Source organism: Dromiciops gliroides, chromosome 1, assembly GCF_019393635.1.
Source record: "Dromiciops gliroides isolate mDroGli1 chromosome 1, mDroGli1.pri, whole genome shotgun sequence".
Lineage (NCBI taxonomy): Eukaryota > Metazoa > Chordata > Mammalia > Microbiotheria > Microbiotheriidae > Dromiciops > Dromiciops gliroides.
Genome location: NC_057861.1, coordinates 124,766,753 through 124,793,719, shown reverse-complemented (window position 1 = coordinate 124,793,719; position 26,967 = coordinate 124,766,753). Strand labels below are relative to the sequence as shown.

At 35.3% G+C, this 26,967-nt stretch overlaps 1 protein-coding gene across 1 annotated transcript in view; it reads right to left on the bottom strand.

The window, feature by feature from the left end:
* The window catches only part of CSMD3 (CUB and Sushi multiple domains 3), a 1,584,452-nt gene that overhangs the window by 182,661 nt on the left and 1,374,824 nt on the right, over positions 1-26,967 (bottom strand). Inside the window, 3 exon segments of the mRNA XM_043974157.1 lie at positions 1,961-2,065; positions 2,810-2,906; positions 9,638-9,762. Coding sequence (XP_043830092.1) covers positions 1,961-2,065; positions 2,810-2,906; positions 9,638-9,762 — 327 coding nt within the window.

Sequence of the window (26,967 nt, the reverse complement as noted above, 5' to 3'; positions counted from 1 at the left end):
ATCTGCAGAAGACCCCAACTGTACAAGCAGTAGCCCAGTTTTCAGAGGCTTCTTGCATGCTCTGAGTCTAGTGTTCCTGGGAAATATGACAACTCAAAAAGACAAGTTCAGGGGACCCTTAACAGACCTGAACAACTCAAATTGCAGAGTACAGTAGGTTAACCTGGATTATTTCTTTAATCATTCTGTTTCTATTAGAAGGAATCATCACCTTCATGATTATATCAGAAAGTATTTTTGGTATATGAACATGACTAACAAGTTATTTTAAAAATGTTTTCTCAATTGATTGTAGAGGTTGTAAAGAATTAATTGTTATTTGAGGGTTTTATGCCTCCGTGCGCACTGGCCTGGGGCTACGCAAACCGCATGGTGCTCCACCCACTAGGTGTAGCCATTGCCATGGCACTGGCACCACATGTCATCACCACTCGCGGATGCCTACATGGGCCTGGCAAAATTATGATGATTGGAAGCCTAGTGAGGGCAGTCATGTGACTGTCAGAGCGGACATCCCATTGGCTGGGGCTGTGTTGGGTTTTTCTGGGATTGGGGGAGGAGAATTGGGCATTCTAGCTGGACTCTAGAAAGACAGGAGTTTTGCTGTGTATTCTCAGCTGATTCCTGGACAGTAATATCTTTACAGGTTGTATAATTTCCCTTTCCCCATTTTATTTCCTTTCCCTTCATACTACTGATCCTGTTTGTGTTTTTTTTTTTTTAAGTTCGTTCTTGTTAAAATAAATCCCGTTCTGTTTTGAGGGAGGCTGCCGGTCTCCTTCCTTGCCCCAATATTGCAGCGAGCCACTTAGCTAACACTCCCCAGTTAAAAATTGGTCCCCACAAGGTAAATTCTGGAGTTGAGAATTAGAACACTTGAGCTAAGATTCTCATCTATATATTGAGACATACATATTACATGAGATCCAAGGGCCCTTTCTTTCAGCCCAGTCATTTTCTTTTGGTCGTGGCACTATGAATGGTCACTTGAAAATTATACATAGTTATATATAGGAGCTTGGAAGAAAGCATTAGACACCAGCAATATAGAATGAAGCTGCTGTCTAATGCTTCCAAAAGGTGTTCACCAATCTCCAAAATTCGGAAGGAAAAAAGACTACTCTCTTTTCTATTAATGCTACTTTAATGTTTGCAAATCTCCTTATATGCCTGACTTCATTAAGTCTTATAAAAACCTTGTGAGATAAGTACCATAAGTATTATAATCATACCCAAGAGATAAGAAAACAGGCTCAGAGGAGTTAAGTAACCTACTCATGTCCACACAGTCAGTAAGTGTGATATTCAAAATTTAAATCCAGATACTCGGCACAGAACTTTTTCCACATACCACACTGACTCTTCTGTAGATATAACACTTCCCCACTTTTTTCCCTTTGCTTACATCTCCTTTCCAAACCAGGAAAGTCTTCCTTCAGTCTTTGCCTTCTGACATCCTGTCAATTTGTCAAATCTCATCTCAAAAGCTACCTAGTCAAAGAAGCTTTTACTGATTCTCCCAATCAGAAATTATTTTTTCTTCATTAAACTTTTTATCAAACTATGTTCCTATGTATTAGATACTATGTATTAGATATATTTTAAATATATTTTATGTTAAATATATGGTCTTATGTGTGTCATGCCCTCTTCTAGTTTATAAGCTGAAAAAAGGATGATATTATTTTTAAATTATATTTTGTATTTCAATATTTAAAACAATCATCTTTTGCTCTAGAATAGCTCTAAAAGGTCCAAACATAAGTAAATTATATGAAAATCATTAGGAATATAATAGTTTGTAAAAATTAAAGCTGAAAGGCATGTCATAATTCTAAAAAACACAGGTTAACTGCCATCTCAAGTATATTGTTAGTGATGCTCAATTTGTCATGTTAATATGAATCATTAATGAAAAAAAGATTTTTAAGATTTTAAAACATAAGAATATTTATTTTACCTGTGTATTCAAGATGAAATCCAGCAGCTGATACGCTGATATCTGACTGAAAGTTTAGGTACAAATTGTTAGATGTACTGTTCAGAAGGTGTGGGATCGTAGTTCCTGAAATTAAATGGCAGATGTCATTATCATAAAATGATTAGAAGATCTCTATATTCTATAACAAATTGCAGTTGGGACAAATTTCAATTATTCAGAAGATGAGTATTGAGGTTTTTAGATTATCTAAGTCTTCTCTCTTTTTTTTTTTTTTTGCCCTGTCATTTTGTTGTTTCAACATCTCCATTGGAGAATGGCGCTAATCCCTTAGATTATTTCAGGTTTTTACCTAGAGAATAAGTAAAAGCAGAGAGAGAAGTGGAAATCAAAGTTGACAGTTTTTCAGGCAACATTGGAGAGAAGGATAAAACTAATGGTAAGAAATGTGACTTCAGAATTACTTGTGGATTGTGCATATGTCTTCTGTACTTTCACTTTACTTTGAATAACTGAGAACCAAATTTAAATAAAGTCAATTTAACTCAAAGAGTGATGAAAACTTTTTGGAAGATCACTTATCAATTTAAAGGAAAGAACCATAGTGAGGACTGTTAAAACTCTCTGACGTCCTTCAATATTATTAAAATGAGCAATTATAAAATTAAATTCAAGTTGCCATGTATTTATTCGTCTACATGTGATAACATTTGAGGTGAGATAAAAATCAAAATTCACTTATACTCTTTATTAGAAGCTATTTATTTAATAGACAGAAATGAAAAAAGGAGAAGAAGAAGGAGATGAAGAGGGAGGGGAAAGAGAGCAGTCCTACCAAGATATTCTTTACATTCTGCCTCTTTAATTTACCTGAATAACTTCCAAGTCTTGGAGCATTGTTGTCAGCACCATCATAAAAATCCAAAGAATCCCAGTTATGTTCTGTAGCAAAACTAACAACTTGCACCTGAGAAATGATAGGTAGTTATACATCAGTATTTCTCTCCACTTAGTCATATCTCTCATTATCTAGTATATAAATAAAATGTTTTTCAAATCAATCAGAAAATCACCATGTAGAAAAATGCTGAATTAAGAAGAGTCCCTGTATGCATGTTGGCTGTGCCTGGTGTATAATCATTTCGCTTCTTACACATTTGATTTCAGAAAATAGCCATGTCTTATTTTCAATCCAAATCACTGGTCACAGTATGGTATAACACAAGAACACAAGCCCTTAACAGTTGTCCATATTATCATCACCTTTTCTACCAAGTAATACAGGTCCTCTAGCCTTGAATTCAGATTTTTTATATTGTTTGTATTTGTCCACTAGTCTGCTATAAATGTAAACACTATCACTGTTCATTGAATAAATATGACACTTGCATTCACTCAGCATTTTTCAGTTCCAAAGTACTTCACAATTATTGATTCACCCATGCAAATGCAGGTGCTTGTTTGTCAATGGTGAATACCACATGGCAACAGATGCCCTTTCTACTGAAGTGGCACTAGTCCCAGTGGCCATTTTCCAGGGAGGAGGAAGAGCTAAATCAAATCTGTGTTTCCAACATAACCATCATCTCCTAAAACAGTTTGTTCCTTCCTCCTCATCTCTCTCTTTCCTATTCATTTCCGTTCCTCCCCTTCTCCATTACTTGCTGGCATCTCTTAGGTGCCAGGTAATAAGAAAAAAAAATGACATCCATCTGGTCTCTTTCAATAATAGTTATTCATTCAATAAATAGTTGTATATATGCAAAACACTGCTGTGTATGGGGAATAGCAAGTAGGCCAATTTGACTAGAATCCAGAATGAAATAAGTCTGAAATGATAGGCTGGAGACATATTGCGATGGGTTTCAAAGGTCTCTTCTGTTTAGAAGAGTTTGCATTTTATTCTAGAGATTATAAGAAGCCACCAAATTTCTTAGTGTGGGAGAGTTACATGGTCAGACCTGTGCCTTAAAAATATCAATTTGGCCACTATGAGGATGATAGATTTAAGAAGTGAGGAACTGCAGACAAGGAGAACAATTTGGAGACAGATGCAACATGTCAGGTAACAGGTGATGAGGGCCTAAAATGGGGTAATAACTTGTGAACAGAGAGAAGGAACAGATGCCAGATATGTAGAGAGAGAGAGGATCAAAATGTCTTGGCAATTCCCTGGATATGTGGTGTGAGTGAGAGTGAAGAATCAAAAATAATTCCGATATTGTAAACCAAAAAGGATGAGGTGCTTAAAGGTAAGAGTGAAACATGGAAGAAAGGTAGGTGAAGAGAGGGATAAAATAATGACTTCTCTTTTAGCCACGAATTTTAAATATCTATGGGACTTCTAAGTAGAGCCTTCCAGCAGGCAGTTAGTAATAAATCGGGAAGGTGGGGAGGGGCAGAAGATGAAAGCTGGCTATGTAGATTTTGGAGTCATTTGCAAACAGCTATTGATTGAACCAACTGGCCAAGTGAACCAGTATAGAGAGAAAAGGCAAAAAGTTCAAGGATAGAGAACTCCGTTAAACCCATTCATGGGATGGGTTGTGGGTGACGATTTAGTTTAAAAAACAAAAAAAAGGAGAATGAGTGGTGAGGGAGATAGGAGGAAAATCAGGAGAGAGTCATGTTGCAAAAACCCATGGAAGAAAGAGTTTTTAAGAGATAGGGTGGTTATAAAGATCAAATACTGCAAAGAGGTGAAGAGAAATGAAAATAAGAAAATTTGAGTGGATTTAGAAATTAAGAATTGGTTGGTGAACTGGGAGATAGCGTTTCTAGCAATACCTTGAGGACATGAGAGGGTATGAGAAAGTTTCATTTTTGTTTTATTTTGTTTTGTTTTGAAAAGATGGAATGGTCCTGTATTTTTGAGCCCATTTTGCCAAAGTAGAAGAAGGCAGTTTCTGCATGGAGTAGAAAGTGAACAGATTTTATTCAAGAATTTTTACTGAGTTTTGTTTTATCCTTTACCATAGTAAATATAGGCCAGATTTTCAAAGAAAGGAAGAGAATGGACTCTGTAAATTATAGAATAGTACATTTGACATTTATTTCTGGGAAAATTTCAGAATCTTTTATTAATGAGAATAGTGTGTGAATAGTTTGAGTGTAGTTCTTAGAAAGGGAAACAGTAATTGCTAAAAAGTGTCGGGGCAGCTAGGTGGTGCAGTGGATAGAGCACTAGCCCTGGAGTCACTTACTAGCTGTGTGACCTTAGGCAAGTCACTTAACCCCAATTGCCTCACTTAAAACAACAACAACAAAAGTTAGCATGTATGACTATGGTAGATCCAGGGGCATGTTAAATAAGTGATATTTCCAGAAAGTAGATGACAATGCCTCTATTCTTATGGATAAGAGGAGCAAGGGAAGAAGGATCATTTTGTTTTGCTAGACTATACTAGAATTATGTGTATTTGGAACTGGTTGAATGACTAAAGTATCTAAAGTTGGTTAATGTTAATTTTTAGGAAAGTCTCCAGTGGAATGCTCCAGAGATTTGTTCTTGACTCTAGGAATTTTGTGGTAGGCAAATGATACTCAAGGGATGTCTTTCTTTTGGGAATGGCTTAAAAAGAGATGGTCTATGAATAAAATGGAATATTATTGTGCTCATAAATAACAAATGGATAGTTTCAGAGGAAACATTGGAAGATTTTATGATCCATTGTAGAGTAGATTAAGTAGAATTAGAACAATTTATAAAACATTGTAGATAAAAAAACAACTTTGAAAGACTTCATAACTCTTACTAATGCAGTGATAAACCATGAGTCTAGAAGACTGAAAATGAAACACTTTACTCACTTCTTGCCCTAGAGGTGATTAACCTAAAATGCAGAGACACCCATTTTTTACATGAGAAACGAGGCAATTTGTTTTGCTGGACTATGCATTTTTAAGATGTGTTTTTCTTTATTACTGTTGTTACTGAATTGGTGGTGACAATGGGAGAAACAGATTATAAATAAATGTAAAAATCAATATACACATTTATCTTTTAAAAATATACAACGTAATATTGGTCCTGATTAATATAAATTTGGCAGGGAAAACATATCTTTCTCAATGACTTGGGTTAATTCTGAGATGGCATGCTTTTTAAAAATGCAAAATTTAAAAGTCCAAATTTAAAATATCTCAAATGCTAGAACAATAGCCCAAAATGAAAGAAAAATTTGTCGATGGTAATTTCAAATCTACTTCTTTCTTAGATTTACTGTAATTAAATAAAAATATGTCAAATATCAATAATGAAGGATTAATATAGTTGGTATCTTCACTTTAGCAAAAAAGAGAAAATTTGAATTGCAAAAATCACACTTATTTCCTTCAATGGACTGAACTGCTAACATTTATCATCTGAGAACATCACAAGAAACTGATTGTCTTAAAAAGTACATGGAAATTATGCCACAAATTTTGGAATATGAATTGTATAGATTTGAAAATAAAGCCAACTTTTACAGTTTCAAAAATTAGGAAATCTTATTACAAGTTTACAAAAGTATTACATTGTAAAAGTATATTCTTGTGGTAGTTCTAAAAATATACAGAAATAATGTCATAAAGCATAATTTCATGGGATAATCCACAAAATTGTAATTAATCTATAACTGAACAAAAATAATTTTATATGGAATGAAAGTTATTAAAAATCAATATCACCATAAAACTAATAGTTAAACAAAATAGAAAAACAAAAAAATGAATTTTAAAAAATTCTTCTTGAATGTTAATGCTTGAAGAAATTCATGTTTACTTGTAAGAATCTCAAAACACAAATAATCTTGTGATAATGCTGAATTGATGTACTGGTATTTTTTTTAATGTTCTTTTAATTTTTTTCCAATTGCATGTAAAAGCAATTAAAATTAGTTAAAAAATTGTATTCCCAATTTTCTCCCTTTCTCTCTCTCCTCTCTCCCTGAGATGGTAAGTAATGTGTTAAAGGTTACACATGTGCACTCATGCAAAACAAACTTCCATATTAATCATATTATGAAAGAAAACATAGACCCCCAAAAAACACAGATAAAAAAGAAAATGAAAAACAGCATGCTTCAGTTTACATTTAGCCTCCATCAGTTCCCATCTCTGGAGGTGGATGGCATTTTTCATCATGAGTCCATTAGAATTGTGTTGGATAATTATATTGCTGAGAATAGTTAAGTTATCCACAGTTGATTATCATACAATATTCCTGTTACTGTGTACAATGTTCTTCTGGTTCTGCTCACTTTACTTTGCCTCGATTCATGTGAGTCTTTCCAGTGTTTTTTTCTTCTTTTTTCTGAAATCATTCTGCTTATAATTTCTCATAGCACAATAGTATTCCATTACAACCATATACCACAACTTGTTCAGCCATTCCCTAATTGGGATGTACATCCCCTCAATTTCTAATTGGAGGGAGTACCAATATTGGTAAGATCACAGATCTAGCCAAGTGTTCAGACATAAATTATGATATGCAAGAGAAAAATTTGTTTTCTGCCAGTGACACTTATTAATCATGTGGCCATAGACAAGCCTTTTCTCCAAATCTCAGTTACTTCATTCTTATGGTGGGGCAATGATACTTGCAGAACTAACCTCAAAGGCGTGTTTTCAGACTCACATAAAATAATATAAGCAAAGCACTATGAAAACTTTTATTTATATGGAAGTTAGCTATTATTTTAATATAAAGAACTTTGGAAGGCTTTTAAAATATCAGCCATTATTATTTTAACCTGATACATAAGAAAGGAAATAATAGAGAAGGATTAAATAATGTGTAATTTGCCTCATGCTATGGAAGAGGGTAAGAGAATTTCAGAGCTAGAAGTTCAGAGTTCATCTAACTGAGATCATCTAATTGAAGATGCCTCATTTAACAGATGAGGAAAACAAAAACGAGATAGGTTAAACTACTTGTTCAAGGTCTATTTCATTGAATTGAATTGAATTAATTCAAAAGTCTGTCCCTCTCACTACAAATTCAATGCTATTTATAATCTACCAGCCTGTAGCCTTATGATAATAATAACAGTATTTATATAGGACTTTAAGATTTGCAAAGCACTTTACTAATATTACATGATTTTATGCTCACAAAAGTCCTGTGAAATAGGTGCTATTTTTATCCTCATTTCAAAGATGAAGAAACTGAGGAAGAAATAGGTTAAGTTACTTCCCACTAGGCACACACAGCTCAGCAATGTTTGAGGGTAGATTTGAAATTATGTCTTCCTGACGAAAGGTTCAGTGTTTTATCCACTAAATCTCTTGGCTGCCTTGTGTTAGGTAAATGCTTTACAGCTATAATTTTTTCCCCTCCCTCCATCCCAGATATGGCAGCTGGTATTAGGAATCCAGTGATAGTCAGATGGGGGCGAAAATGGAAATGTAACTGAGCAGAAGTAACTGTGGGATCTGAGCAACACAAGGGAACACAGGAAGTATAGCTGAAAGTTACCTTAGCCACAATCCTCTAACTTTACATATAAGAAAATTGAGGCATGGATCAATAATGTAGTCAAGAAGAAAAAAGTATGAAGAAGTAAAAAAAAAAATCACAATACCTACTATCTATAAGAGGTCTAGAGGAAAATTTTTTTGGCAGAAGATACTAGTAGCTTTCCTAGCCCTTTAGACTAAAGTGTTTGTGGAAACCTAAATGCTTTAACTCTCATATGCCTTAGTTTCTCTCTCCCTTTCTTCCAGGAGGTAGTTACAAAGGCAAGAAGAGAAAAAGGAAACAGTACTTATTTTCCTATGGCAGTAGTCTGTGATGCTGACCAAGATCCTGGAACACAGTCTGTGACAACATAGTACTGCCACACCAGGCAAAGCCCTGGTACATCCCACTGTCTATATGGTCACATGCACCGGTCAAGCAGCACAAATGTCAATCTGCCTGCAATGGGGTACAGTTGAACTGATAAACAATAGGGTTAAAATTGTAAAGAGAAGAGAGTGAGGCTACTACAGGGTGATGAACTAAAGGAAGGAGTGGAGGGACTAGAGATCTCATTACAGACTAACAATAGTAGGAGGAGGAGGAAAAGAGGGAGTAGTGGAAGGATAGAAAGTTATCATCAAAAAGAGCAATCTTTCTGATCAATATCATTTATGTAGTAGTTATTCATGATGGCAAAACCTAAAAGGTGACCAAAACTGTGAGTAGCTGAGATAGAGTGAAAATGTTGGTCATAGCATTGGAGGAGGTGGATAAACTGGAGGGTCATAGTGTTTGAGGAGACATTCATTAATGCATATGTTTAATTCCCTAAATTTGTTGTTCAGTCATTTCTCAGTTATGTCGGGGCAGCTAGGTGGCACAGTGGATAAAGCACCAGCCCCGGATTCAGGAGGACCTGAGTTCAAATCTAGTCTCAGACACTTGACACTTACTAGCTATATGACCCTGGGCAAGTCACTTAACCCCCATTGCCCCACCAAAAATAAAATAAAATAAAATTATTCACCTTTGTATCCGAATTTTTATGCAATTCTACTTAAGCAAAATGGACAGCATGTAAAACTTCTAGTCTCTCTGGCTAAAAATAACTTTCTAATAAATCTTAGTATGACAGGTGTTAATGGCTTGCTAAAACTTTTTTGAATAATCTATCTGTTTGTGCTGTCATCTCTGAAAATATCAACTTCATACATATACAAAAACAAAAACAAAAACATATATATTCTTACTTGAATTCCAGCTCCCTCTGGTACTGTGATCTTCCACACACAATTCAGATTGTTGTCATAAGGCTCTGGGTAACCAGGAGATAAAATGGTCCCTTTGCGCTTAGTTAAAATTCCACCACAGGGCACTGAAAGTAAATGCAGCCAAGAAGAAAGAGACAGGTATACAGACATGAAGGGATGGGGGAGAAAGGGAGGCATATAGGAAGGAAGAGAAGGAAAGAATGAGAAGAAAGGAAAGAAAAAGAAGAGATTCTTAATGATGTTTTTAGAATTTAAAAAAGTCAATATTGGTATCTGAATTAAATACTACCACTGCTAGTTTGAAATCATTTAAAAATCATAAATTATAGTCATGTTGTCCTATATTTAAAAGGAATATATAATATAATTTGATAGAAATAAGGCCATGCATATAAATAACTATAACAATGTAATGTATTATGATTATTGTTTGAATATGATGAAATAAAATAAATCAAAATAAACCAAAGACTATTAATTTTTTGTTTTGTTTTGTTGTTTTTGCAGGGCAATGAGGGTTAAGTGACTTGACCAGGGTCACACAGGTAGTAAATGTCAAGTGTCTGAGGCCAAATTTGAACTCAGGTCCTCCTGAATCCAGGGCAGATACTTTATCTACTGCACCACCTAGCTGTCCAAAAGATTATTAATTCAAAAAAATTGACACAGATTTTCTTTCATCTTTTGTGAGGGTACATACATTCTTAACACAAGTAGGAAATGAAAAAGAGATTGTATTTGCTAAAGGAAAAGAAAGGCCTAGAAAGTAGCAGTCTGTTTTTGTCCCCAACAAATTAATATAATAAAAATAAGGAAATCAACCTGAAATACTAAATATTATCCTTTTATAATTTAGGTGAAGAATGTCAGAATAGCCATAGGTATGCTTTTATTAATTTTGCCTCAGGCATATGCTGGCCTACACTCCCCATGAAATCTTTATAGCTTAATGTCATATAGAAAGTAACCATTACACTTGCCAGATGTTCCATTATATTTTGTGGGTGGTGGGCAAAGAAGAGTCAAGAAATTTAGACCTGGTAGGCATTTTGGAGTTGCATCTAATCTAATCACTTCTTTTATAAATAAAAATGTTATGGTCCAGAGGAAGTCACTAGGGTATCAGAGTTCACACAGGTAGTAACAATTCTGGGGTTCAGATACTCAGATGTCCTTTCATACAACAAATCAAGGATCTGGATATTTGAACAAATTGGTATGGTGCACAAATCAAGCAAGCAAACATCAAGCAGATATGAGATTTCACTTTATATGACAGGTACTATACTAAATGCTGAGACTACATTAGAAAAAGGAAGAAAAGAAAGAAGGAAGGAAAAAAGAAAGAAGGAAGGAAGAAAAGAAGGAAGGAGTGAGGGATGAAAGAAAGAAAGAAAGAGGAAAGGAAGGAAGAGTGCTTTCTTTCAGAGCTAACATTTGAATGGAGAAGATGGCGTGTATACTATGGGGCTTTAAGGTTTTCAGAGTGCTTGATAAATATTATCTTTTTATCATAACAACCTTGGGTGATATTACTATCTACGTTTTTTAGATGGGAAAACTGAGACTGAAAAATTATGTGACTTTCCTAAGGCTCAAAGCTTGTAGGTTTCTGAGGTAGGAGTTAATCTCAAATATTTCTGATTACATGTTCAATACTCTTTCTACTGGCCAAATTTTGGGAGGAAAGACACTGGTGACTAGGTTGATCATGAAAGGCTTCTTGTAGGCGGTGGGGATTAAGTTGAGTGTTAAAAAAATCATACAAGAGTTATATGCAAGGAGGCAGTAGATTCCAGGCATAGGAGACACATACTTATGGGAGGTGGAGTATTGCAAGCAAGGAACCATTATGGCTAGACCATAGAGTACATGGAGAGGAACAATAGGTAAGAAGAATGAAAAAAAATAAAAAAAAAAAGAATGGAAAATGTTTGACTCATTATTTCTATATGGAATAATGAAGTCTTATGATAGATTCAAAGGACAAACTTTCAATATTACCATGAAATTTCCTAAAAAAAAAAATGCATGCTATCAATAACCGTAAAAACAAACTAACAAAAGGTTCTTAATTACTAGGTAATTAAGGCAATTTGCAGTCTCAGTGGGTAGAGTATTGAGCTAGGAAGATCTGAGTTCAAATCTGGCCTCACTAGCTTTGTGGGCCTGGGCAAGTCACTTAACCTGTGTTTGCCTCAGTTTCCTCATCTGCAAAAATGGGGATGATAATAACACCTATGTAATGATTGGAATGATGCCACCTACTGGAGACTTACTATAGGAAAGCTCCACTATGAGGAAAATGCCTCAGAGGACAAGGCCATGTGGCTTTTCCTTGGCGTCAGGAAGTGACATTTGCTCATGGGTGCTGTCTATCAAGGCTACCAGCCAATCAACTTGAGGAGCCTCCTATTTTCTGGGGGGAGACAGGAAGGAGGAAAGAGGGCCTACGGGGAGAGCTCTCTCTCTTTTTGGTTCCTGACTTGATGGTGGTGGTGGTGGCAGAGGACTTTATAGGAAATTTGAGGAAAGATAGGAATGCCAGACTATTGGAATTCTGTTCTCAATCTTTTTCTTTCTATTTTTCAATAAACCCTTAAAAACCTAAACTCGTTTTATCAGTGATTTTAGTCAGTTTCCCCCAAAACTGGGGGAACAGATTAGAATCCACATTTAGAATCTTAAATTACACACGTACCTCCCACCATGGTTGTGAGAATCAAATGAGACAATAATTATTAATTAATTAGCACAATGCCTGGTATATAGTAAGCAATACTTAAATGTCAGCTATTATTGTTAATTAGAAAAATGGAAATTTAACAATTCTGAGAATTCACTTCACACCTATCAGACTGACAAAATTGACAAAAACAGAAAATAACAAACATCGGAAGATCTTGGGGAAAACAAGCACATTAATGAACTGTTTCTTGGTGGAGCAATACATTGATCCAGCCATCCTGAAATCATGAAAAACATATTTTCATGGTGCAAAAAAAAAAAAAGAAAGAAAAATGGAGGAAGTTAAAAAATATGCTTCAATCTATACTCAGGCTTCATTAGTTCTCTCTCTCTGAAAGTAGATAGCACTTTATATCATAAGTCCTTTAGAATTGTCTTACATCATTGCATTGGAATAGCTACGCCTTTCACAATTAGTCATCATTACCATATTGCTATTAACTGCGTACAATATTCTCCTAATTTTACTCTTCTCACTTAACATCAGTTCATGGAAGTCTTCCCAGTATTTTCTGAAATTATTTTACTCATCATTTTTCATAGCACAATAGTATTCTATCACAATGATACACCACAACTTGTTCAGCTATTTCCCATCTGATCAGCATTCCCTCAATTTCCAGTTGTTTGCCACCACAAAATGATTACACACACACACATACATACACACACACACACATATATATTTTTTTATATATAACATGTATGTCCTTTTCCTTTTCCTTTGCTCTCTTTGGGATATAGACCTGGTAATGATAATGCTCAATCAAAGGGTATGTAGAATTTTATAGCTTCTGGACATAGTTCCAAAATATTCTCCAGGATGTTTGGACCAATTCACTACTCCAACAGTGCATTAACATCCCAATTTTCCCACCTATCCTCCAGCATTTCTTAATTTATTTTTCTGTCATATTACCAATTTGAAGGTGTGAGGTGGTACCTCAGAGTTGTTTTAATTTACATTTCTCTAATCAATAGTGGTTCAGAGTATTTTTTCATGATTATACTTGGCTTTGATTTCTTGTTCTGAAAACTGTCTGTTCATACCCTTTGAGCACTTATCAATCAGGGAATGGCTCTTTTATAAATTTAACTTTGTTCCCTGTATGTTTGAGAAATGAGGCCATTATAAGAGAAACTTACTATAATATTTCCCTTCAGTTTCCTGCTTTTCTTATAATCTTGGCTGCATTGATTCTGTTTGTGCAAAAACCTTCTAATTCCATGGAATCAAAATTATTCTTTTTCCTTCTTGTGACACTATCTTTTGTTTGGTCACACATTTTTCCCTTTTTCATAGATCTGATAAGTAAAATTTTCCATGATCTCTAACTTGCTTATAGACCCCTTCATATCTATGTCATTACCCATTTTGTCCTTATCTTAGTATATTGTATGAGTTATTGGTCTATGTCTAGTTTGTTCCAAGTTGCATTCTAGTTTTTCTTGCAAATTTTGTCAACTGTTGTCCCAAAGATTTAGGGGTTATCAAACACTAGATTACTATGGCCATTTCCTACTGTGTATTATGTACATACTCTCTTCCATTGATCTACCACTCTATTTCCTATCCAATACCAGGCTGCTTTGATGATAACTACTTTGTAATATAATTTGAAATTTGGTACTGCTACATTGCCTCCCTTCTTTTTTTTCATCATTCCTTTGACATTTTTGGCCTTTTTCCCTTCCAGATGAATTTTCTAAGTATTTTTTTCTACCTACACAAAATAATCCTTTGGTGGTTTTATTGGTTTGGCACTGAATAAGTAAATTAATGTAGGTAGAGTTGTCATTTTTATTATTTTATTATATTGGTTCAGCCTTCTCATGAGCAATTAATATTTCTCCAGTTGTTTAGATAATAGCTCTTTTTGTGGAAGCTAATAACTGGAAACAAATTGAGTGACCATCAATTGAATGGCTGAACAATTGCACAAATTATAATACATGACTACTGGAAATTATAATACATGACTACTAGAAATAATGAAAGGGATGGTTCCCAAGAAATCTAGGAGTATTTGTATTATCTGATGCAAAATGAAATGAGCAGAACTAGAAGAATATTTTTAAGAGAGTATTATACAGTCAAGTAAATTTGAACCATTTAGGAACTCTAACAAATTTTAAAGGAAAGAGGGAAGGGAAAAGGCAATTAAGTGCTTACTCTGTACCAGGCATTGTGATTTTCAAAACCCTGCGGGATAAATACTGTTATTATTCTCATTTTGCAGTTGAGAAAACTGAGGTAAACAGAAATTATGATTTACCCAGGGTCACATAGCTAGTAGGTTTCTGAAACTAGATTTAAACTCACATCTTCCTCATTGCAGGTCCAGTACTCTACCCATCGTACCAACTAGCTGCCTGAAATTCTATGATAAAACATAGTTAACAGAGGTGGTGTGCAAGGAGACATATATATTTTTTTTACATTGCCAAAGGAGAATTTATTTTTTGACTATACATTTCGGTTGTTGTTAGAAGGATTTTTGCTTTCTTTTGTTTTTGATTGAGGGAAGAAAGGCAAGAAAAGATTCATTTTTTAATTAAAATAAAAATACTAGGATCCTCAAAAATTATCAAAATAATAGATTTTTTAAAAAAAGTTAAAATGTCTTTCTGGGCCACTTCATCAAACAAATCTCCAAAAAAGGTAAAAATGAAAAACTGACCTCAATTCCTTCAAATTCTGTTTTCTATTCTATTCTGACCAATTTTACAAACTATTCAGTGCCTACTATGTGCAAGGTATTTTATAAGATTTTGGAAAATAGGTTTCTATATTTTAGCATATAGTTACTATGATTTGAGGAGAAAATGGCACTATTGAATTTGAATATATTTTATATCAGTTCAATTTAAAATTGTTGAAAAGAAGTTTACTTCCATTAAGGACACAGAAATGCTATTTTGGTCAGTAAGAGAAATCAGGCTGAGGTTATACTATAAATAGTGAAGTGGATTTTTTATTTGTTTGTTAAAGCAGCTTATTCAATATTAATATCAAGTGGATATTAGAGAATAAGTTGGCACAATTCTGAATTGGCAATGGTAAATTTTGCTACTTCTTAGAGGAGGATGTGTTAGGACTCAAGTGGAATGAGATCTCATATTTTCTTCCCCTCTTTTCTGTTCAGACTAAAGAAGACAAGATCAATGTACAGGGAGTGATAGGGAGACACACCATAAATACAGAAGCCTTTCCTAGGCCTGCCTATAAAAAGAAGGTAGGCCAGGGTGAGGGTATTAGCCCAGGTATTTAGCTGAAAAACAGGACTAAAGACTTAATGCCTACAGGGAACAGGTAGGAAAGTAGGGGCTTTTCAGCAGATACCATGAGGGCCAGAAATACAGAAGTGTTGATCCTTCCAAACCTCTAAGATCCCAGATCACTTGAGGATTTCTGTTGTTAAAGCCTCTGGTAGGCACCAGGGCAGACTGAACTGAAAACATCAGAGGAGTTTATCATGGTGGTTTCTGGATGGGAGTATATCAAATGGTGGGAGTATACCAAATATTAAGTTAATAAGAGGGGCATGAATCTTTGGGGGTTTGTTTACATACTTAATTATAAAATGGATGTCTACTAGAATTTAATTATAATTGTGAATTGCATAAAAGTAACTGGACAATACTGAGAGTTTTTATTGGCCATATTTTAAAGAATAGCACTATATTAGATGTAAACTCTATTAGAGAGGATAGCTAGCAGTGAATAGAATATGGATTTGGAGTAAAAAAGACCTGAGTTCAAATCCTGCCTCAGATATTTACTTGCTCTGTGATTCTGGGTAGGTCACTTAACTTCTGTTTGCCTCAGTTTCCTTAATTGTAAAAAAGAAGATAATAGTAGTATCTATTTCTCAAAATTGTTATCAAATGAGATATGTGTAGAGTGCTTTGAAAATCTTAAAGTACTATGTAAACATTGCTATTATCATTATTATTTATTATTATTATATTATCAGACACACCATGTTAAGAATTGGTTTATGGATTTTGTGTTAGGAAAAAGAAGCACAAAACTTCTAATAGTGGCATATTCAAAATGAGCACATATTGTATTTGAGATTAAAAGGTATCCAAAAGGGATGTATTTTATTTGTCAGAAGACATACCATCTGATAGCAAAGTACCATCACAGATTTAATAATTTAACAGTTCAATCTATCTGTGATCTCTTAAATGCAAGTACTCCCTCTACAGGTGTAGATTGCAATCCACTCACACTTTCTAATCCTGTGACAATTTTGACCACATCTTCTCATATTTCTGTCCTCTATGGGGAGGTTCAAACACCGCTATCTATTTATTTACTAAACCTTGATTGAAATGACTACCCTTTATGTAAGTAATGACTATTTTTAAAATATAGGAAAAATTGTATTTGGTCATTTATTCTATTCTTCAGAATGGCAGTGTGTGGTTACCAGAGATAGTTAGCTTCACTTTAAAGGTAGCCCTGGTTTTTAAGTACTGTCTCTGATACATGCTGGCTATGTGAATTTGGGCAAATCACTGGACCTTCCTGTAACATGAGCAGATTGGCCTAAAAGGCCTCAAATGTCTCTACCAGCCCCCTTTCTAGGATCCTATGATTACAAGTCATGTAACTTCTCAGGTAACTTTCTAAGATGCTAAATTGCAGTACATTTGCATATTTCAATTGGTAGAGCAAGTTATCTCACTCAAGAGTTCCTTGTAATAGTGAAATCACAAGTTTGAACCAAGGGGAAAAAATCTAAACTAGAATGGTCACGAGTTTAAAGACTTTCACAAACTTTTTTTTTTTTTTTTGTGAGGCAATTGGGGTTAAGTAACTTGCCCAGGGTCACACAGCTAGTAAGTGTTAAGTGTCCCAGGACAGATTTGAACTCAGGTCCTCCTGAATCCAGGGCCAGTGCTCTATCCACTGTGCCACTTAGCTACCCCTTTCACAAACTTTTAAAGTTTTCAGAGTAAATATGCAGCAAAAGGAAGGCCAAGAGAAGCAATGAATAAACATGGAATTGTTCTTGCAGGGTTTCTTTATCAGCTAATTGAGGCTACTGCTTACATTATCTCATTTGAGTGTTAGCAGGAAAATTATGCCTAATTGTGCATAAGTGAGAGAGCAGGAGGTCAGGAGAAGCAGAGGCGAAATAGGCTTTGGTGGCTTCTGAACTATGAACAGTAAAGTTCAGTACAAGAAACAAATCTGTCTGTAGGAAGTTATCAGTTGGAATAAGCTACTGCAGGTAACAAGTAATGGATGATCTCAATTTTAGTGATTTTGGAAGAAAGTAAGAGAGAAATTAGGAGTTACATTTATGCAGTTAATTTCCATTCTTTAAATAATAAAGGTATAATGTTCTGACCAAAAGTAGTACTACATTCTTACTGGGAAATCAAGTTCAATTCATTTGCCAAATTTTAGGAAATATATGGCCTCCAACCTTGTCATTTCATTGAAATGATTCTCTCCAAAGTTACTAATGATCTCTCAGCTTCTAAATCCAATGCCCTTCTCTCTCTCTCTTTTTTTTTTTTAATTTTTAGTGAGGCAATTGGGGTTAAGTGACTTGCCCAGGGTCACACAGCTAGTAAGTGTTAAGTGTCTGAGGCCGGATTTGAACTCAGGTACTCCTGACTCCAGGGCGGGTGCTCTATCCACTGCGCCACCTAGCTGCCCCCAATGCCCTTTTCTTAATCCTCATTTTCCTTGACATCTCTGAAGTAATTATCCTTGTTGATCACTCTCCTCCTTGATACTCTCTTCTCTCATTTGGGACAGCATTCTCTTCTGGTTTTCCTCCTACCTATCTAATTCCCCCTTCTCTGTATTTTCTGTTTAACTCTCCTTCAGATCACAAAGTCTAATCAGAGATGTCCCTCAGAATTCAGTCCTAGGGCTTCTCTTCTCCCTCTACATAACCTTACTTGGTGATTTCATTGGTTCCTATAGATTTAATCACCACCTTTATATGGGGCAATAAGGGTTAAGTGACTTGCCCAGGGTCACACACCTAGTAAGTGTCAAGTGTCTGAGGCCGGATTTGAGCTCAGGTCCTCCTGAATCCAGGGCTGATGTTTATCCACTGTACCACCTAGCTGTCCCTATATATGGATGAATCTCAAAGAGATTTTTTGTGTCTCCATATCTTTGCTGACCTTCAGTCTCACATCCCTAATTACCTTTCAAACATCTCAATTTGGATGTCCACTACACATCTTAAAATCAATATGCCCTAAGTAGAATTCATTATTTTTTTCTCCTAAACCCTTTCCCCAACCCCTTTCCTATTACTGTAAAGGCCAATTGCTATCCTCCTCATCTCTCAGGTTCACAACTTAGCACTCATCCTGGATTCTCCACTATCTCTTACCTCCCACCCATATCCAAACTGTTGCCAAGGCTTGTTGATTTCACCTTTGTAACATCTCTCAACTATGCATCATCTCCTTTGACACTGCCACCATGGTAGTGCAGGCCCGCCTCACCTCATGTCTTGATTACTGCAATAGTTTCTTGGGTAAGTCTGCCTGCCTCAAGTCTTTCCCCAATATTATCCATTCTACACTTAGCAATTAAAATTATTTTCCTAAAACAAAGGTCTGATCATGACACTTCCCTCTTTAATAAACTCCAATGGTTTCCTACTGCTTCCAGGACCAGTTATAAAATATATTTTGGGGCATTCAAAGCCCTCCATAACCAAATTCCAAAAATACCTTTATAGTATTCTTATACCCTACTCCCCAACATGTACTCTTCCATAGTGAGCCTGATCTCCTGGCTGTTCCTTGAACAAAACACTCCATATCTTCACTTAGGGCATTTTTCTCTGGCTTTCCCTGTGATTGGATTGCTCTCTCTTCTTTGTTTCAACTACTGGCCTCCATAACTGCCTTTCTATACAACTAAAACCCTACCTCCTCCAGGAAACCTTGCTCAACCCCTCTTGATTCTAGTTCTTTTACTCTTTTTTTTCCCTTAATTTATTCTACCTATAGTACTAGAGCTATCAAAAAAGTGCAATGGGATACCTTGAGAGTTAACGTATTACTATTCATTGGAAGTCTTTAAGTAAAACCTAAAGAACATTTTGTTGATTGTGCTGTAGTTGGAATTTTTTAAGGTAATGGTTGTATTAGATGGCTGCCAAAGTACTTCCTAAGTGTGAAATTGTGTGATTTTGAGATTCGTCACCTAAAAATATCCAGGAAAAAAGTTCAAGAAAGGCGTCGACAATAAATCCATGAATTCAGATGTTTTGACGCAAATATAGGTGTTAAGCAAGTGCCTCACTTTAAGAAAGAGTTAAAAGTCAAGAAATAGGCTGGCAAAATGAGCAGACAGAAAAAAATGTGGACACTAGAGAGTTTCTTTGGTGACAAGGAAGATCAAAATATACCCTCAGAAGAAGATAACAGAGTCAAAGCTCCTACATCCAAAGCTCCCAAGAAAAATATGACTTGGTCTCAGGCCATGGAAGCGCTCAAAAAGGACTTTGAAGATAAGAGGAAAAAATGGAAAGAGAAATGAGAATGATGCAGGAGGGTCATGAAAATAAAAGTCAATGGTTTGAAAAGCCAAATGGAAAAGGAGATATAAAAGCTCTCTGAAGAAAATAATTGCTTAAAAATTAGGAATGAGCAAATGGAACCGAATGACTTTATGAGAAATCAAGACACAATAAAGCAAAACCAAAAGAATGAAAAAATAGTGGGCAATGTGAAATATCTGCTTGGAAAAACAGCTGACCTGGAAAATAGATCCAGGAGAGATAATTTGAAAATTACTGGACTACCTGAAAGACACAATCAAAAAAGAGCTTAGAAATCATCTTCCAAGAGATTGTCAGGGAAAACTGCCCTGATATTCAAGAAGCAGAAGGTAAAAAAGAAATTGAAAGAACCCACTGATCACCTACTGAAAGAGATCCCAAAATGAAAACTTCCAGGAATAGTATAGCCAAATTCCAGGACTTCCAGGTCAAGGAGAAAATATTGCAAACAGCTAAGAAAGAAACAATTTGAGTTTGGTGCAACTATACTCAGGATAACACAAGATCTAGCAGCTTCTACATTAAAGGATCTGTGGGCTTGGAATATTATATTCTGCAGAGCAAAGGAACTGTGATTTCAAGCATGAATCACCTACTCAACAAAACTGAGTATAATCTTTCAGCAGAAAAAGTGGGATTTCAATGAAAGAGAAGACTTTTAGGCATTCATAATGAAAAGACCTGAGCTGAATAGAAAATTTGACTTTCAAATACAAGACCCTAGAGAAGCATAAAAAGGTAAACAAGAAAAAGAAATCATAAGGGATATTAAAAGGTTAAACTGTTTACATTCCTACATGAGAAGATGATACTTGTAATTCATAAGAACTTTATTATTAGGAAAGGTGGATGGGTATATTTAGACAGAGGACACAGGTGTAAGTTGAATATGAAGGAATTAAATCTATAAAAAATTAAAGAGGAATGTACTGGGAGAAAGAGAAAGGGAGAGGTGGAATTGGAAAAAGTATCTCACATAAAAGAAGCAAGAAACAGCTTAGAGGGGAAGATGGGGGAGGTATGGGGGAGTGAGTGAGTCTTACTCTCATCAGAATTGGCTCAAAGAGGGAATAACATACACACTCAATTGGGTATAGTAATCTATCTAACCTTGTAGTAAAGTAGGAGGGGAAGGGGATAAGGGGGGAGGGGTAAAAGAAGCGAGGGAAGATTGGGGTTGGGGCAGTTAGAAGCAAAACACTTTTGAGGAGGGATAGGGTAAAATAAGACAGAAAATAGAGTAAATATGGGGAGGGAATAAAATGGAAGGAAACAGCAATAGTAACTATGAAAAAATTTTCAAGCAGAGGCAAGAGTAATGTAAGATGATGAGTATTGATGATGATGACAATGATTGATTAATGGACTGATGATGATTGGATGAAGATGAGGACTGATTGATGAGGAATGACTAATAATGAGGAGGACTGATTGATGATGAGAAGGATTAATTAATGATGATGATAATATGTATGGTACTTTGTTGTGCTATTGTGAAGAAAAATCTTTGTCAGATATAAGGTACTATATAAATGTTATCCATTACTGTTGTTGCAATAATCAACCTCATGGGTTTATTGTAGGGAAATCTCTCTTTAAAGTACTATATAAAGGTAGTTTAATATAAAAAAATGATGAGCATGATGCTATCAGAAAAACCTGGAAAGCCCTAAATTAGCTAATGGAGAGTGAAATGTACTAAATACAAAATTACTACAATATTGTAAGATGATCTTCTATGAATGACTTGGTTATTTTCAGCAATGCAGTGATCCAAGACAACTCTGAAGAACTTATGAAAAATGTAATCCATCTACAGAGAAATAACTGATGGTATCTGAATACAGATTGAAGCATTTTTTTTTGTTCCTTTGTCTGAAGTTTTGTTTTTGTCTGCTCTCTTTCACAACCTGGCTAATATGGAAATATTTTGCATGACTACTCATGTATAACTTATATTGAATTGCTTGAGTTCTTTGGGGTTGGAGGGGGAGGGAAGGAGGGAGAGAATTTGGAACACAAAGTTTTAAAAAATTGATGTAAAAATTTGCTTCTACATGTAATTTGGAAAAATAAAATTCTAAATAAAGTAACATATCCCTACACACACACACACACACACACACACACACACACACACACACACACACACACAAAGATTGGAAAAAGTGTATAACAAGGCTGCACAATGTTAACTTATTTATTTAACTTATATGCAGAACATATCTTGCAAAACGCCAGGTTGGATGAATTTAAAGGTGGAATTAAAGTTGCTGAAGCAATTTTAGGTATGCAGACAATACCACTCTGGTGGCAAAATGAAAAAAAATTAAGCAGCCTCTTGATAAGTGTGAAAGAGGAGAATGTAGAGTCTAGCTTGAAGTTTAATATTAAAACAAATAAAATGGGGGCAGCTAGGTGGCACAGTGGATAGAGCACCAGCCCTGGATTCAGGAGGACCTGAGTTCAAATCCAGCCTCAGACACTTAACACTTACTAGCTGTGTGACCCTGGGCAAGTCACTTAACCCCAATTGCCTCACCAAAAAACAAAACAAAACAAAACAAAACAAACAAAACAAAACAAAACAAAACAAAAAATAAGATCACGGTAACTGTTCCTGGAAAATAGAGTGAGATGAAATGGAAGCAGTGTCAAAGTTTATATTCTTGGGTTCAAAGATCACTTCAGATAGTGACTTCAGACATGAAAGTAAAAGATACTTGTTCAATGGAAGGAAAGCTATGGCAAATCTGGACAGCGTAATAAAAAGCAGAGATATCATCTTGCCAACGAAAGTCCATATAGTAAAAGCTATGTTTTTCCTAATAGTAATATGGCTGTGAGAATTGTACCAATAGGAAAGCAGAGTGTCACAGAAATAATGCTTTGAACTATGGTGCTGGAGAAGACTTTTGAGAGCCTTGGACAGCAAGCAGAACAAATCAATTAATACTTAATGAAAGCAATTGAGACTGCTCATTGGAAGGACAAACACTGAATCTGAAGTTTAAATACCTTGGTCATATAATGAGAAGATAGGACTCATCAAAAAAGACCTTTATGTTAGAAAAGATTGAATGCAAAAGAGGAGACAGCAGAGTATGAGACAGACAAATAGTGTCACGGAAGTAAGAAACATGAGCTCAGACAGAGTTTGGGAGATAATGGAGGATAGTTCAAGGGGTCACAAAGAGTCAAACATGACTGACTGAACAAAAATTACATATGGATTTATAAAATCATCCTTAGTACATGATAGGGGGAACAGTGCTAAATAACAGAAGACATCTAGTTAGACTGGTCTTAGAGTCAGGGAAGCCAGAATTCAAATCCTGCCTGAGACACTAGAAAAGCAACTGGTGGTACTTTGGTTAGAGCATTGGGCCTGGAGTCACGATGACTTGAACTTCAATATGACCTTAGATACTTACTAGATATGTGACCCTGGGAAAGTCACTTTACTTCTATTTGCTATAGTTTTCTCAGGTGTAAAATGGAGATAATAATAGTACCTACCTCACAAGGCAATAAGGTAGTACTAGAGTCAGGAAGAACTGAGTTCAAATCTGACCTCAGACACTTACTAGGTGTGTTACCCTGGGGAAACAATTAACCCTGTTTGCCTCAGTTTCCTCATCTGTAAAATGAGCTGGAGAAGAAAATGACAAACCATTCCAGTATCTTTGCCAAGAAAACCTCACATGGGGTCACAAGGAGTCAACCACAGCTGAAAATGACTAAATAACAACAACCTCCCAGAGCTATTGTGAGGATCAAATAAAATTATATTTATAAAAAAGAACTTAGCACACTGCCTATCACATAGTAGGTGGTATATAAATGCTTATTCCCTTCCCCAGTAAGCAGATGTGTATCTCTGGGTTAGTCACTTAGTCTATCTCAATCTCAGTTTCTTCATCTGTAAAATGGAGACACTTCATCAATTTCATGGTATTGTGATCATCAAATATATGCAAAATCCTTAGCAAAACTTAAAGAAGGATATAAAGTGTTTTATCATAGCATTATTATAGCAGTGGGTCTGAAACAATGTCTTGGGGTTTTAGTGGACTGCAACCTTGATATGAATTAATATTATGATATAACTGCCACCAAAAGGTCAACAGTCTTAGGTTGTATCAAGAAATGATCTGGACACAAATACAAGGGCAGAGAGTGCCTGTATTCAAAGAGCTTATGATCTACATGTTCATAGGTAAAGTAAATACAGGTTGTGTACAAAATAAATTCTAAGTGGGAAGTAACAACTAAGAGACCTAAGAAAATGCTCTTTTTAAAAAAGGAAATAGGACATAAACTATGTCTTAAAGGAAACTTAGGTTTCTAAGAGGCAGAGATGATCAGTGTTTTAATCATTTCCATTGTCAAGAAAGTAATTTTTTAAAACTCAAATTCCCATTATTTCTTAATATTACATGCAATTTAAAATCTTGCATTTTGTGGGGGAAACAACATGCACAGTAATTTAAAAATAAAGCAATGTAGTAAGTGAACATTAATTATTATAGTCTCTTATAATCTGTACAAGATATCTATATTTTGGATAAGGCACTAGAATGTGTTCCAATGGACTCAAAATCCTTATACTATTAGTAGAGAGTCTTGCCAGCAGACATCACATCTGTGTATTTTGGTAGACTATACTCAGTTTAATATATCCTTGATGATGACATGAATCAATACATAGCTAATTTCTATTTTTAATTGCATGTATAATACATGGGAAGATATAAAATGCTTAGTCTTTTAGGAGTAATTCATAAATTTAAATTTAAGTATTTAACATGAATATGGTTGCTGAATACTCTGAAAATGAGAAAAATGAGAGAGATTTTGCCTTGAAAATAGCTTTTAATATAAGATTGATGAAATGTTTTGTTCCTGCAGTGATCTACACTACTTCCCAGTCTCTTAGCAAATTTTATCACAAATATGAAGCAGTCAGTTAAATGGGAGGGAGATGCAACTGGAATGAATAGAGCCACTCTATTTTATACTTATGTAAGTGATTGAATCTGTCATCACTTAAATGAACAAACTAAAGGTCAGTGTGATGTAAAGTACCTAAATAATTACTGACAAAAGCAGGAGCAAGCAGAATGATTGATATCTGCTCTCTGCAAAGGAGTATTTAAACATTTACTATAGAGTTGATGAAATTTAGTACAGCCATATCTATGTCTGGCACTTCAAATATTAAACTGATTTTATCCAATGCAATTTCCAATTCATCTATATTTCATTATTTTATTGGCACAGGAATAAAAGTATACATGGAGCAATTAATGTTTTGGGTCTGTAAACCCCTTCTTAGCACACCTATCTTTTGGCTTTTGAATGGCACAATTTAATATAGAGATTAAGGGGTTTAGTGATCATGAAATCTAAGATTGAATTTTAGCTCTCATGATGACTATATGACCCTGGACAAGTGGCTTAACCTCTGTATAAAACTGAGATTGTGGTAATACTTATACTACTAATCTCAAAGAAAGTTACCATGGTATAGAGCCAGTAAAACTTGGGTTCAAGTCTTGTCTCTGAAACTTTGTGATTTTATGACCCTTTGCATGTCACTTAACAACTCAGAGTTCTAGGCAATTCTCCTAAGATTCTAAATTTCAGAAAAGGTGCCAAACCATACTGTTAGGAGCAAGTTTCTTCACCTGTTGGCTCTCTACAAATGCAATAAGAGATCTAGTCTCTCCCTCTCAATCTCTAAGAGTTGTCACCAATTTTCTCAATTTAAACGTACTGTTTTTTAACTAGCCATATATAGCAGTCACAAGCGTGGCAAATTTTATAACTCTTCAGAAGTTGCAACATTTTAGTTTATTTTTAGATATAGTTTTAAGGACTACATTTAAAATATGTTTTTGTCTATACTAATAAAGGGGAAATAGCTACTTCAAAGGATTTAAAATTGCTTTGAGATGATCAATTTACCTATGCTTGCTTTAGATATAAACCTGGTATATGAATGGTCACCCTGTGGAAGCCCCTTCTGAAGACCTTTTGGCAACCAAAATTATTATGCCCTGCCTCAGATTTCTGTTCCTTTCTCCCTCAGCTTGGGGTTCCTAAGAAGTTACCCTGTCTCCAACCCTACTTCCCTCCTGAAACCAAACCTCTTCTTTCTTCTCCCTTTCCCTCTTTATCAATCCAGGGCTAATTCTATTAAACCCAAGAAACATTTATTAAGAACCTCTTGCATGAAAGACAATGTACTAGGGACTAGGAATATAATGATATATTGTCTTCACAGAGTTTATGTTCTTGGTGGGGGAGGTAGAAGGGGAACAAGCAGTTAACATTGTATATACAGACAAGCAAATCTAAACCGCACAAAGGAGATCCAAAGTAATTTCTAGTTTAGGAGAGAGGCAGCGATGGCTTGAATTACAGTGGAGCTTCTTTGAAAGGAAAAAAGGAATAGTGGAGAGAATATTGTGAGAGATGTTCATTTAAGGTGACAAGATTAACAGTGCTGAAGAGGGGAGGACAAGAAAAAAGACTGCTCTTCCCTACCACCACCACCTACTACTACTACTTCTCTTCCAAACTTAGTACTGAAACTCATTTGTCTTCTGCAGTATTATGCTATATCTGCCATGACTTCTTGAGGAATTTTAATATTAGGAAGAAATTACCCTACAAAGAATTGACATTATATGTGGCCTAAAGGGCAATGACAAAGACAGTAATGGACCTAAGTAGGATGTAATATAGGGCAGCTAGGTGGCACAGTGCAAACAGCGTTGGGCCTGGAGTCCAGAAGACTAATTTTCTTGAGTTCAAACCTCGCCTCAGACACTTACTAGCTGTATGACCCTGTTTGCCTCAGTATTTTCATCTGTAAAATAAGAGAAGGTAATGGCAAACTACTCCAATATCTTTGCCAAGAAAGTCACAAATGGGTTCATGAAGAATCAGACATGTGAAAATGACTGAACAACAAGTATGTAATATATTACAAACAAA